General features: G+C 40.4%; 1 protein-coding gene across 10 annotated transcripts in view; it reads left to right on the forward strand.

The window, feature by feature from the left end:
- Positions 1-13,130, forward strand: part of sif (still life) — a 72,920-nt gene that overhangs the window by 51,142 nt on the left and 8,648 nt on the right. For 9 of the 10 annotated variants that reach the window (XR_011159759.1, XR_011159760.1, XM_069048275.1 and 6 more), the window contains 5 exons: positions 1,908-2,187; positions 3,557-3,688; positions 4,263-4,445; positions 6,310-6,510; positions 7,357-7,584. Coding sequence is in view for 8 of the 10 variants with exons in the window: in XM_069048275.1 (XP_068904376.1) it covers positions 1,908-2,187; positions 3,557-3,688; positions 4,263-4,445; positions 6,310-6,510; positions 7,357-7,584 (1,024 nt within the window). In the remaining 2 variants the exon portion in view is untranslated. The remainder of the gene's footprint in view (positions 1-1,907; positions 2,188-3,556; positions 3,689-4,262; positions 4,446-6,309; positions 6,511-7,356; positions 7,585-13,130) is intronic. The other variant, XM_069048279.1, reaches the window with a different exon arrangement.

Here is a 13,130-nt window from a genome sequence, read left to right on the forward strand (position 1 = left end):
ATGTGTTTGTTCCAAAAATGAAATGGTGGATGCGCCGGGAATATTTTGTGAAATTTCTAATATCTGTGGCCAACGAATTGAAATCGAAATGCTTCACTTGATAGGTCTTATTATGGCGAATCTGACGGAGAATAACGTTTGATCTTGTGTCTCTGAAAGCAACACAAAGATTTCTTTTTGTTGTAAAAATGGTGGATGCGCCGGGAAATATTTTAATATCTGTTGTTTGGCGGGCAAAATACTAAATACTTCTTGAGGGGAATATAGTACAGAAAACTAGGTGTTTTTATCTCTGAACGTAACAAAGAAAAAATGTGTGGTATCTTTGGTGTTTGGCAAGCGACGTGAAAGCTCAATGCTTCAGTTGGTAGATTTTTTTACGGCAAATCTGTAATTTTGTCTCTAAAAGCAAGAAATGAAAAAAATGCATTCCAAAAATGATTAATGCGCCGGGAAATAGTTTATGAAATACGTTGTTGTGTGGCTAGCGAGGTCATATCTAAATAATGCAACAGAAGGTTTTTGATATGGCGAATTTGTAGAAACTTTAAATTTTTGTCAGGCACGGCAAAAAAAAATTCAAAAATAGATACACTGGAACAGTTATTTCTGTATCAAAGCCAAAAAGTACATCTTTTATGTCTGAGTCTGAGTTTTCTGGCCGAGGCGCAGCCGAGGCTTGACACAAGCGAGGACAAAAGGCACATTAAATTTTTAATCATTGGAAAAATTACATACATATTTATTTTGTATCTACCTTTTCCAGATAGATAAATTAATTAATACATGTTAACAATTTTCTTTATAGTATTTTTTATCACTTTGCCAACATAACGAGAAATTTACTATTCGTCCCATTGTGAGTACGTAAAATTACCGTTTTCATTATGGGTGGCTAAAAATATTTTATGAATAATTAATATCTCGGTGTTGCGTTTAAATACTTCAATGTAGAGAGCTTGTTATGGAAAATTACATAATACTACTTAATATGTTTTTATCTCGGAGAATTTGGATTTAATTATAGCAAAAATGGTGAATGCGCCGGGAGAATATGTGGAACATTTATTAGGCGTGTAAAATTCTCAGGACAGATATTCCAAAACACCGAGAGATTTTAGAGTTTACAGCTTTCGCACGCCCATTACAGACACTTTTATTAGGAGTGTTAGCTCTTTATGTTTCTATGGTTAGTACTTTTACTAAAAATTTTGAGATGCGTTGAGGGAGAAGCCAACGACGTGAAGCATTTGAATAGACTTTTCTCATGTTCTCTTTGCGTCAAGTGTAAAATCTAGCTTTTAAGTTTAGCGCGCCCCATTTCTTTAAGTTAAGTGTTAATTGTCAGTTTAAAATGTTGAAGCTCTAATTCCGCTGTGGCGCTTTTACCCCCTTTGCACGGGTCTACACTTCAAGGTTGTCGCAAAGATTGTGGTGACACGACAAGCATTCGCCGGTTGCGGCAGTCACAATTCCCCATCAAGTGTTTAAAGGGGCGAGAACGCCACCCCATTATGTCGTGTGCGTATGTTTACACGCCAACTCGAGTCAGAATCTTCCTTATTTTGTTTTCTAATAACCGCTGTTTGCTCGTTTAATCGAAACAGACGTCGTGTAAACACCTCCCTGAATGGAATTCGCGGCGCGTTTCGCTAATTGCGTCAACACCATCAGGACCGCTCGACCGTTTCCGGTCCAATTACCGGTGGCACCTGTTCGGTGGTGAAGACTCGCTTTTTACTGGCGTATTTATAACAAAGCCAATCACCTGTGCCAACTTATCCGGGTGCCACCTACACGGTTCCCGCCGCCGGGGGTGGATCACGCCGCCTGCCTAATCAGCCCGACACCTCCGCGCCGGAATTAATCAAAAATAGGCGAGAGTTAGAGTGGTGTTGTCGTTCCAGGTTCCTGAGCGTGAAGAAATGGTTACTGAGGAAGAAACACCAGATAGAGCTGGCCCGGAAAAGGGGCTGGAAAGGCTACTGGGTATGTCTGAAGGGGACGACGCTCCTGTTCTACCCTTGCGACTCGCGCGAAGGTCGCTCGGTCGAGGCGGCCCCCAAACACCTCATCATTGTGGACGGCGCCATCATGCAACCCATCCCGGAACATCCCAAGAGGGACTACATTTTCTGCCTGAGCACGGCGTTCGGTGACGCCTACTTGTTCCAGGCTCCGTGTCAGGTAAGCACGCGTTTTCTCGCTCCAGAGATTCATCAATATTAACCGGAGCCGTTCCGGGGGACGAACTTCTGTCCGGGCGTAATTATGGAGCTTTCAGGGGCCAGTTCGAGATTAGCTCCTGAAAAATGCACCAGAACGCGGTCTTCCATAGCTACACTCTAAAAAGAAAAACTGGCGTCTCTAGAGCTCTATCTAGTTAATGTTCCGGAAGATTTACTGCGAAAAAATAGCAATAATAATTTTCTCTTGTCTGTGCCGCCCGGATTGAATTATTGCGGAAAATAACCGGAGCGATTCCAGCTTGGTCCCCTGGCGAACAGAGTGTAATCGCTTATTTAGAGTATCTGGCTCAGGAATCTTGAATTCATTCTGGCGTAATTTACCGCGAGGAGATAATTCGGAATGTGTTGGATTTTTATTTCGTTGCACGAGGCTAAATTAACAGCATGATCATCCGCAGCGAACGAAATTGCACCCAAATAGCTGACAAGGTGTAAACGCAGGAAATTATGACGCCACAACACAATTGCTGTAATTCCAGGCGCTGCGCGTGGCAGTGAAGAAGGGAAATTTGGAACGCGAAAATCCGATAGAGAATTAATGGGGAAAAGCTCTCGAAAAAGTTTAGGAGCAACAACGACAGCAACGGAAGATCCATCAATATTGCAAACTACACCGACTGGAAAAGTTGTGTGAAGTTGTGTGCATGCAATAGTTAGACAATGGACCACCTCGTGGAGGACGAGAGCAGCATGGGCGTCTCCTGAAGAATAAAGCTCGAGACAAAGTGGTTTTAGAGTGGGGCGTTCCACCGGATAATTTATTTACGTAATAATATATCCGAAAACGTCAAAAGCACAAAGAGAATACAGCAGGGATGTGCTGTCGGACCGGCGCTTTTCGCATAACCCCCGAATCTGGATTGCTCGTTGAAGCCGAAAGTCTATAGACAAACGAAACAGAAACGAGACTGTTTGTACTCATTTACGCGATGATAAGTGCTCTAAAACAACAAAGCGAAGACGTTCGACACATGTTCGGGACGCGATTGCGAGATTTGGGGGAAACGCGGGGCTAACGCAATTACCCCGACAACGGATGATTAGAATAAATAATAATTAGTAAAGAAGCGCATGAATATTCATCGGGGGGGTTATTTTTCGGCGCTCACCCCCCAGAGACTGCATCACCTCGTGAAAGGCATATTTTGCATTTACGAAATTCCCGCTAAATTCCCGTTTGGGGAGCATCTCTGGGGTGAGCGCGTTGCACACTTATTTGTAATTGGGCCAAGTGTTGCTCCGGCGCGGCAATATCAATATTTAATCATCCACTCGACAGACATTTGATTTTTAATTTTGTGTTGCAGGTCGAGCTGGAGAATTGGGTAAACAGCATTCACAGCGCTTGCGCCGCCGCCTTCGCCAGACACCGCGGCAAAACCGGCACCCTCCATCTGTTACAAGAAGAGATCTTCCGTCTGGAGAAAGCCATCGAAACCGTGAGTCTAATTTGTTGATGCGAACGCTGTCAAAGTGGAACATGTCGACGTGCGATGTATCGTCGATCTCGCAATCTTGAACGTCGCTTTCGGGTCTGTTTATTCAGCAGCTCGGCTCCGGAATTTATACACGACACCGGCACCTTTTCAGGAGCTCCAGTAATCTGAAAAAGCTTTCAGTCACATGTTTTGTCAGTCGCGCGATTTGAATAGATACGGCGGGGATATTAGGCGGGCGACGAATTAAACAATTTCTAACAACCGATATTGGAAAGTTTTTCTTGGGATCGGAATGATTGCGGGGGCGCACCCGTAAATCTCGAAATTTCGAATTCAGATCGGTTCGAAGGTGTGCTCACCGGATCGCCGAGTCCGGAGAATCCGGGCGGTCGACATTTGGACGCGCTCCAAAGCCACAAAACAACAAGAGTAGAGGCGGAATTCCCGGAGCTGAATTTACGGTTCGATGTGAAATGGAGCGCGGCTCCGAGTGTCCAAATTCACGCAGTTATTCCGCTGTAATTGTTTTATCTCCGGCGGAAAAACTGCCAGCGTCACGGTGTCTCTTTCGCAGGACTACAAGCTGAAGCATATGGCGGAGATGCAGCAGAGCGTCGTGGGGGACTCGGACGCCCGACAGCAGATCGCCAACCAAGTCATCCAGTGGGAGGAGAACCTGGAGAGGCTGCATTGCGAACAGTTCAGGTTGCGCTGTTACATGGCCAGTCTGCAGAGCGGCGAGTTGCCCAACCCTAAGGTAAAAGAGGACAAGGCTGGTCGCGGTGCCCCTGTGGCGCGGCGACGACTAACGTCTTTCGGATGGAAACGCATGTCGGGCGTTGACGGGTTTGCCAACTGATTATTTGTGCAATTTTGTTGCCTATCTCTCATGTAACGTTCAAATGAGATTTTTTTTCGTTTTTGTGGCGCCCGTCGACTCGTTAATTTTACATTTTAAAAGCACGCTACGGTTAAACCGTCAGTGTTGGATAGAAACGATGTTCATTAAAAATGCAGAGCTCATCGAGGTCTAAATAAATAAAGTCCGATGGCGTGCATTCGACGTTGATCAATTTTCAGATATAACTAGTGTAATGTAATTTCTCCGGTACTAATGAAGCTACCCAAAATATTTTTTACACGTTCATCAATGGCATTTCAAGACGAACATTTTCACCATCAACAACGCCATATACTTACGATGCTTAGTTTGGCAGTTGTTAACGTTGCAAATGTTACAATTTCGCGTATTATCGGTTTTACGTGATAAAAAAATAAATAAAAAAAGGCATACGATTATTTATTTATTTTGCGTGATGATCCCAAGAAATCTATTATGGAATATACAGAATCTCTATAAATGAATGTGGGATCCTAGTAGGCGTTGAAAGTTTGTCGACTCTTTCACCAGAAATCAAATAATGTTAGTATGATCTACGAAATGCAACCCTCAGAACAAAGTGGTTTTACTGGTTGCCTAGCTTGACAAAATAGGTGCTTTACAAAGAAAATGAAATAAAAATAAAACAAGGAAATGCATTATTTATAGGTCTCAACACTCTCAACAAATTACGTGAAGAAGGTAAATAACATCAGTGACTCAATTAAAAAAGTAAAAGAGATAGCTGGAAGTGTCCTCCATTTTGCTCTAAACATTTTTTCATTCTCACTTCTTTATTTTCAAAAATATTTTGTAACAGACCAGGAAGGCAAGAAACAACAAAGCAGGACTTCCAAAGCGGAAATGAGTTGTATTTCATGAATTTAAACGAGGTGGCACATTCAAATTCCAAAGCCATCTGTGATCTTACATTCTTTTATAGACAGTATGTATAAAGATCAAATAAAAATATGAAAATCAATCTTTTTGTCAGCGTTTTGCGTTATAATATTTGGAAATATAACTTATTTCGCGTCTATTCAAACAAAAACTTCAACATAAAGAGAAACTTCGTAATTTTTACTGAAGGATAATTTTATTTCTCTATAATAAATTGGCAAGAAATATTCTCCGTTTGACATTGATAAAGACGTGTCTTCCTTTTTGAGAACGATAAATACATCTGTTGACAGTTTATCATAGCAACACTATTTGTTTCAACGAGTGATGAAACAATTTATAAAATGAAACCAATACTTTTTTTTTGTTTTATTTTTAATCCAGACACAAAAAAAATCTCATCGAATTACACTCGAACTTTTTTTCTGCAAATAATAACAATTCAAAGCACTGTTGTCGAATATAATATAGATAAACGCAACTTTTCCAAAAAGAGCTTTTATTATGAAATACTCCACAAAGCCAGAAAACTTTTAATTTTGGAGCGTATTCCATAACCGCCACATTTTCTCTATCTTTTGTCGCTCCTGGATAAAGGAGCTATCCTTCAGTGAAAGTTTCGTCGAAATCAGTTCGGTCTTTAAGGCTATAGAAGTGCACAAACATATAAAGAAACATACATTACACCCGAACACATTGCCTCTCCTCCGTCGGCGCGGCGGTAGGATAATAGAAAGAGATTTAAAAAATCATTACAGTTCTAAATGTGGAAGTTTTTTCCTCGACGACGCTATCGATCGACGAGATTGGAGCCCCTAATTGATTAACCTTGTCCTTTCAGTCTTTACTGACGCACGTGTCGAGAGCAACGAAGAACACCTTAAATAAACTTGGAGTATTCACCGTCTCCTCGTTCCATGCCTTCATCTGCGCCAGGAGTCCCTCCCTCCTGAATAATTTACTAGCAGGTCGGGGAGCGACCAAAAGGCGACCCCCGCTGCTGTCCAGATCCAACAGCGGGTCGAGCAGGAGATCGCTGCAGGTGAGTAGTTCACGATAATTACCCTAATGGAATCGAGAAAAGGACAAAATTTAATGTCGACGACGAACAGATTAGGACAATCGGAATTCGATTGTGGCGTTTCCGCAACCTGCGTCCCGATAGATCGATAAGATCTGCTGCGCCTCGTCACCCTCTTTTCATATCTTCCGTAGGATTTTGTGCTTTGTTTGCATACTCGTCATCCCTTTCGAGGAACTTATTCGCTGTTCAAATTGTCGGATGATCGGATCGGAGTCCCCTTTTCGACGAGGACACTCAAACTTTTTTATCGCTTTTGTGTTTACCATGTCGGTGATGAATTACCACCAGCCCTTTCGCCAACTCCAATCTTAATTGTTTTTCTCGCCTTGCGCGCTCACTCCTCCGAGCAATAAAATCAAAATATATTGTTTCCATATTAGCGCAAAGGATGATGGCGTTAAATTTGAAAACGCGTGCTTCGGAGAGGCCATAAAACATAATTCCGTGATTTACGAGCAGATGTTTCGCTGTCAGGTAAGCACTCGAACCTCCGGAGCACCTAACGAGCGAACGAGCAAACTCACCGGCTCGATATTAAACTCGGGGATTAGGCTTCGCAAGTTCAGTCGGAGAACTCCGCGGACGCCGCCTGCGAACTCCTGGTGGCTTAAGCTTCTCTCTGGATGATGGACACCAAAACTTGTGGAGCAGTTGTCTAGATTGAATTTAATTTCGTCGACGAGCCGCCCCTGCGTCTGAATAATTTCGGTCGGTCCTGCACCAGACACCCTCATCATCTCGACGGATATCGAAAAACGATTACCCGCCCCTGTTTATAAGATGCACGATATCATTGTGTTCCAGATAAATTCCCGGGAAGAAACCGAAAAGACGATTAAGGTGTCGCTGCCAGATTCGGCCAGCGCCACCGTGTACGTGCGCGACTCCATGTCCGTGGAGGAGTTCCTGGCGAGTGCCTGCGCTCGGAAGAACCTCAACTGCACGGAGCACTTCATCCGGGTGAAGAAGCGCAGGGACATGGAGGACCACAACTACTTCGTGCCCCATCGCAGCGACCTGATCGAGACTTACGTGAGTTCATTCCGCGAGAGCGGCACATCGGTAATCGCATTATCGGTCTGTCTGTGCCGTTCCGATTGTAAATTGCATCATTCCGGCAATTAATCGTCTGCTCCGGACCGATAAAATCCGGATTGAATTTGCGCCGCGATTAATATGATTCGGTTCTTTACCGAAACGATGTTTCATCAGAGATGATTAAATTCGTCCCAATTAGGTGATTGCGGAGGGCGGAGGTCAAGAAGGAGCGAGTGGGATGGGGCGGTTTCATTTTCAGCCCGGAATTAGACGAGGCTTGTCAGGGTTATTAGACTCGGCGGCGGGAGAGCCCGCCTCAGTGCCAGAAAGTCTCATTAAGTCCGGGATTAGCGGAGGCGAATCTACTTGCAACACGTCTGAATCCTAATTTTTTTTTTAACAGAAGCCTAATTGATAAGTAAATCTTCACCCTTTACTGCATATTTCTATTTTAGCTAGTAGTACAGTCGCATTAAAAATTTTCCTCGGTTCTAGGAATACAAAAAAAATATCAATGACCAGGACGTTACACTCTGTTGTACAGTTCCACCGGAGGAAATACTTTGGCAATTGTTTTAACGATTTACAAAAATTATTCAAGTTCTTAATTTGCCTCCGGACTAAAGACTATGGCGAAATTGGATTCCGCGGCTTTCGCGGTTTTAGGTACGCGAAGTGCTCGTTTCGCGTACGGTTGCACAAAAAATCGTTTATGAAAATCCTTATCAACAAATAAACATCCATTCAATAATAATAGTATATTATTTGACGAGCCAATAATGCCTATCATAATCCACGAGGGTGAAAGGTAAAAAACGAGCCGCAGGCGAGTTTTTTAATCACCAGAGTGGATTATACAGGGTGTCTTAAAATTATCGTATTCCGAATTCGGGGCTTAGTAGGGGACATCCTGTTGACCAAGTAAAAATGTAAAAAAAAATTGCTGTCACTTCAAAAAAAATATCAAAGTTGCTAATATTTGTTCAAAAGTACCTGATTAATATTCTAGCTATGTTGTACTTCCCTTTTGAACAAAAATTGGAAAAATAAAACATTAAAGTTTTCGAGATAAAACTGTTTTTTCAAGAAATCTCTTTTCATTTATATTTTAATATTTTACATAATCATCCTCAGCATATTTCAAAATGAATGTCAACCATTTATATTTTTTATTTGAAGAAAACATGATGAAAAGTTTGAACCTTCAGACTCATATATCTTTGTAAAGTCCCCCCCTATATTTTTTATTTTATTTTTTCGAGATTCCTGAGATTTTTCCCTACAAGCCCCGACTTGGAATATGTTAATTTTGCGACACCCTGTAGGCATTTCGCGAGTTAAATACGACATTTTATCTACGACCTACGACTCTTTTTCATAAAACACTTAGCTCACAACATTTTTAAAATGTATGACTTATGATAAATCATCGTTACTTCACATAAATTTCACCGATCGACAATCGAATTTTTTTTCAAAAAACTTTTCCATTTTTCCGTTCCCATTTTGCGTTGTTATTTTCCATTCGAAGTTGCATATCTCCGTCGCATTTCCTCTCGCGGGATTCCGGGGGGAGTCTGGGGAACAAGGCGAAGGGTTGAATTAGCCCTTGAAAATTGCATCGGCGAGCACGATCGCGAACTCGACGACGGGCAAAGTGGCCTGATCGACGTGTCGGGTGTGTCGGAGCAATTTTCGCGGTTAATTAATGACGATTTAATGCTTGAATATTTAATGAATCAACAGTTGACTGATTGCCCAATCAAGTTTTTATTAAAACTTTATACAAGCGGCGCGCATGATTGACGCGATGCAAACGAGCATAAATTGTGAAATTCAGCAAAATTGGCCGAATTAGGGACACGGCGGAACGTATTTTGCATTTTTTATTCGAACGTGGCATTTAATGAAAATCCGATCCGGAGAATTATGGAAAATCGCTCCCGCTGCATCAGTATCACCGTTCCGGGTCCCCGGATTAGAGACGTACGGTCTAATCAACGACGTCGAAACCTGTCCATGATCGATGGCCCGTTCCGTTCGTATCAAATTTTTAACGAGATTACGACGTCCGACATGGAAGAAAAAATAAAATTAAGATAAACCCACGTCTCGGCTTGTCTCGTCCCGAAAAAAGTGAAATATTACAAAACGCCGCCGCCGCCGAACGAATAATAAACCCAGATGGCGGCAATTTAACGTGTCAAAAACTCAAAAGTTTCGGATGATTTATCTGAAATTCCTCACGGATAGTCCTCCGACTGACAAAACCCGAACAAAATAGAAATATCGACGGTGACGCGGCTCGGAAGTTTGTTGTGGGGTCGCGATCTGTTTCGTTTTTAATGAACCGAACGAACGTGAACTTTAATCTCATTAATTTAAGTCGTGTCGGGCGAAATTGCAAACAACGAACGCCGCAGCTCTTCTCTTCGCTTCGTTTTGTTATCATCTTTTTTATTTCTTTATGACGCCGCACCGTTCGCGAGCAACTGCAAATAGATCGGAATCTCTTCGGGTCGTGATTGTTTGTTGTTATTGTTGGCGGTGTTTTCAGCGCGTTTTTCTCCTTTCCGGAGTCGATTCTTCATCTTGGCGTGTTTATGCAACCGGCGATGCGCGGGTGTATAATGTGTCACCTCGACACGCGTCAAATCCACGTGAAAAATAAAATCAAGGGAGATTCCTAATTGGTTTCCGATTCCGACGAGACTCGCCTCCGGTTCGATTTGTTTACTTGACCGGAATTCGGAATGAGGAGCGGCGTCCTGTTGCTCCGGAACACCTTCCGACGGGCGGCGTGGAGGCTCCAAGAAAAAACGTTACGGCCCCAGATTTCGATAATTTGGTGTCATAAGAAATTTTCATAGCGTGGAATGGATACAAAAATGGACGAGACTATTGAGTTACGGATCTGTTGACGTTTGTGATTCTTTCTGAGATCTGTGTTTTCCACAAAGAAGTCTCTCGGAGAATTTTTATGTGATTCAGTCTCTCTATTGATTTATGCCAAAGTTAGTAACTCAATTTTAAGGGGAAACGATATAAAAATGTAATAAATAAAAAATATCGAAAGCACGAGACTGAAAAATACAATGAAAGGAAGTGAATAATATTTTGGAATGTGTTTGTCCCTCGTTAAACCCAACGTCAGAAAGATCGATAATGAATAATACATTTATTAATACAAAAGATTTTTCTATTTGTAATAATTTCACAATCAAGGTTCTTAGATTCTTGTAAAGTTATTTAATACGGTTGCTGCCAAAAGCTTAAACAAACTCGAGTGCCTTATGATTACTCGAAAAGATAGAAATTGTGTTGAACAAGTAAATATTTATTTCGTGAAAGATATAATCTTGTTGAGTACCCAAAAAGGGAGAAGTGGAAAGGAAGAAAAGGAACCAAGGCATTGTTATTGAACTTAGATGAATAAAATTTACCGCACATTCAGAAAGAGATTTGAGCTTTCAAATAAATATGTATGTATTATTGAATAAATAAATGAAATCTTTTTCAATACAGAGAACTGAACGAAAGTACACCGTAATTATATCGTCACAACAAAAAGTGTAAACCTTTTGTAACTAGGCAGATGATTTCTTTTACGCGGTTAAAATTGTATTCTCCTTTTTTTTTAATTGTTTTCTGTATCTTGAAGCTTGTCTGGAAATGTCACTTCGCAGTTTCAAACAGAACTCATTACATATTGTTTCCCTTTATCAACGTTACACCACACGAGCATGTTTCCCTGTTGTGTAACGAGTTAAAAATCCGATATAACATTCTGTCATCAAGGGTTCTGAATCCGCTTTGTACAATTCTAGTCTAATAATTGTAACGCCTCCTCATTAAGCTCACTAGGATTTCTTGATGAAAACAAGACCCACAAGAAAATTGTTATTTGCCTCTATCGCTTCGTGCTTTTCGGAATTAAATTACCTATTTACATATAATCCACCTCGATACTCAGTTAATAGTTTATTCATTTTTAAAATTTTTACGTGAATGTGTTTACAACAAAATTTTATGTTTCTATTTATGATTGAACAGTGAAAGAACTCATTTACACAAATTGTAAAAACATAAACGTGAACAATAGAGCAAATAAAAATAATTGCAAAACACAAAAACAAGGTTCTAATCACTTTTTTTGAATAAACAGTTTTGAGATTTTAAATTAAAAATTATGGTGCATTTTTAAACCTTAAACTCAAAGGCGCCATAGCGGCGCCATGTCAATTATCTCTTAGGACTGGACGGCGCTGCAGCAGCGACGTATTCCTTCAAATTAATACATATTTATAGAAACTTTTATCGCTGGTAAATTTTTATAAAACGCCGATTCCACCGGTAGTTTAATTTTTGAACATTTTTATCCCAAGTATGTAAATTGTATTTTTGTATGGAAATTGCTCCGAGTAATTGGTAATCCCCATCAAAAAATGTCGGAGTGCAAAGGGTTACAACCCGTTTAATAAAATTCTTTGTGCTCTGTTTACATATAAAAGTTTTTGATGATTGGAGGAATGCGCGGGCGTTGTTAAAATATTCTGAATTTTGAACTTTCACAATTTTTTTGGTAGAGAATTAAGAAAATTTATGTACGTTTTTCACGAAATGTTGGCTGTAAAGATAATTCATTGCGAATAATATGTCGTCAAAAGGAAGAGACAAAGTTTTGAAACAGACTCATGTTTAGTAAATTTATGGAATTATTAAATAATGAGAAATACGTAGATATGTACCTAAAAATAAAAAGATATTTTGCATGTCTTTAAAGACAGATTTTCAGTGAATATTTTTTTAACAAAGTATGAAGAGTTTACGATTCCAGAACCAACAATAAAATAAATTTTCTCTCAATTCTTAGTTGCAACAATAATAATTAATTCTTCCTCATTTTTCTTTTACCAAAATGTCTTGAGGTTTCTCTTATATTTAATAAAAATATTTAATACGAAACATTAACAGAATTAAAATTTTAAAGAGATGTTCAAAGAAAGAATGATATCCATTCCACGCCCCGTGCTAGAATATACTGAAATCCACGGCTGTCGGCCAATCACATCCCTAATCGAGGCACAATTTTAATTGTAATATATTAAGAATCAAATTAAATTCAATGTTCAAAAATTGTTTGTTCCTTGGTATAGTCGTGGAGAGAGTATAGTCTTGATCTCGCGTATAATGGCTATTATTCACTCAGATGATTCCACCACTCGCCTGCGGCTCGTGTTATCCTCTTGAACAATAGTCGTCATTATACGCTCACTGAAGAATGTACTGTTTTTCAAATACCTAGACCAGAATGCACCCTTAATGCCAATGTCAATCAAAATTATATTTTAATTATACAGGTAGAACGATTTGGTTTGAATATTGGAAACATTGACGTGGACGTTTATTGCGGTTTGAATTTTGTAATTTATTGTTCAGTTGACCAAATAGTTGTTGTACATGACATTTACGGTGACAATGTAATGTCGTCAGAATTTGACGAGCAAAAGCTTTGAAAAGCTCTTTTTACCTTTCGTGTA

The sequence above is a fragment of the Tenebrio molitor genome, chromosome 5 (genome assembly GCF_963966145.1).
Source record: "Tenebrio molitor chromosome 5, icTenMoli1.1, whole genome shotgun sequence".
In the NCBI taxonomy this organism is placed as follows: Eukaryota; Metazoa; Arthropoda; class Insecta; order Coleoptera; family Tenebrionidae; genus Tenebrio; species Tenebrio molitor.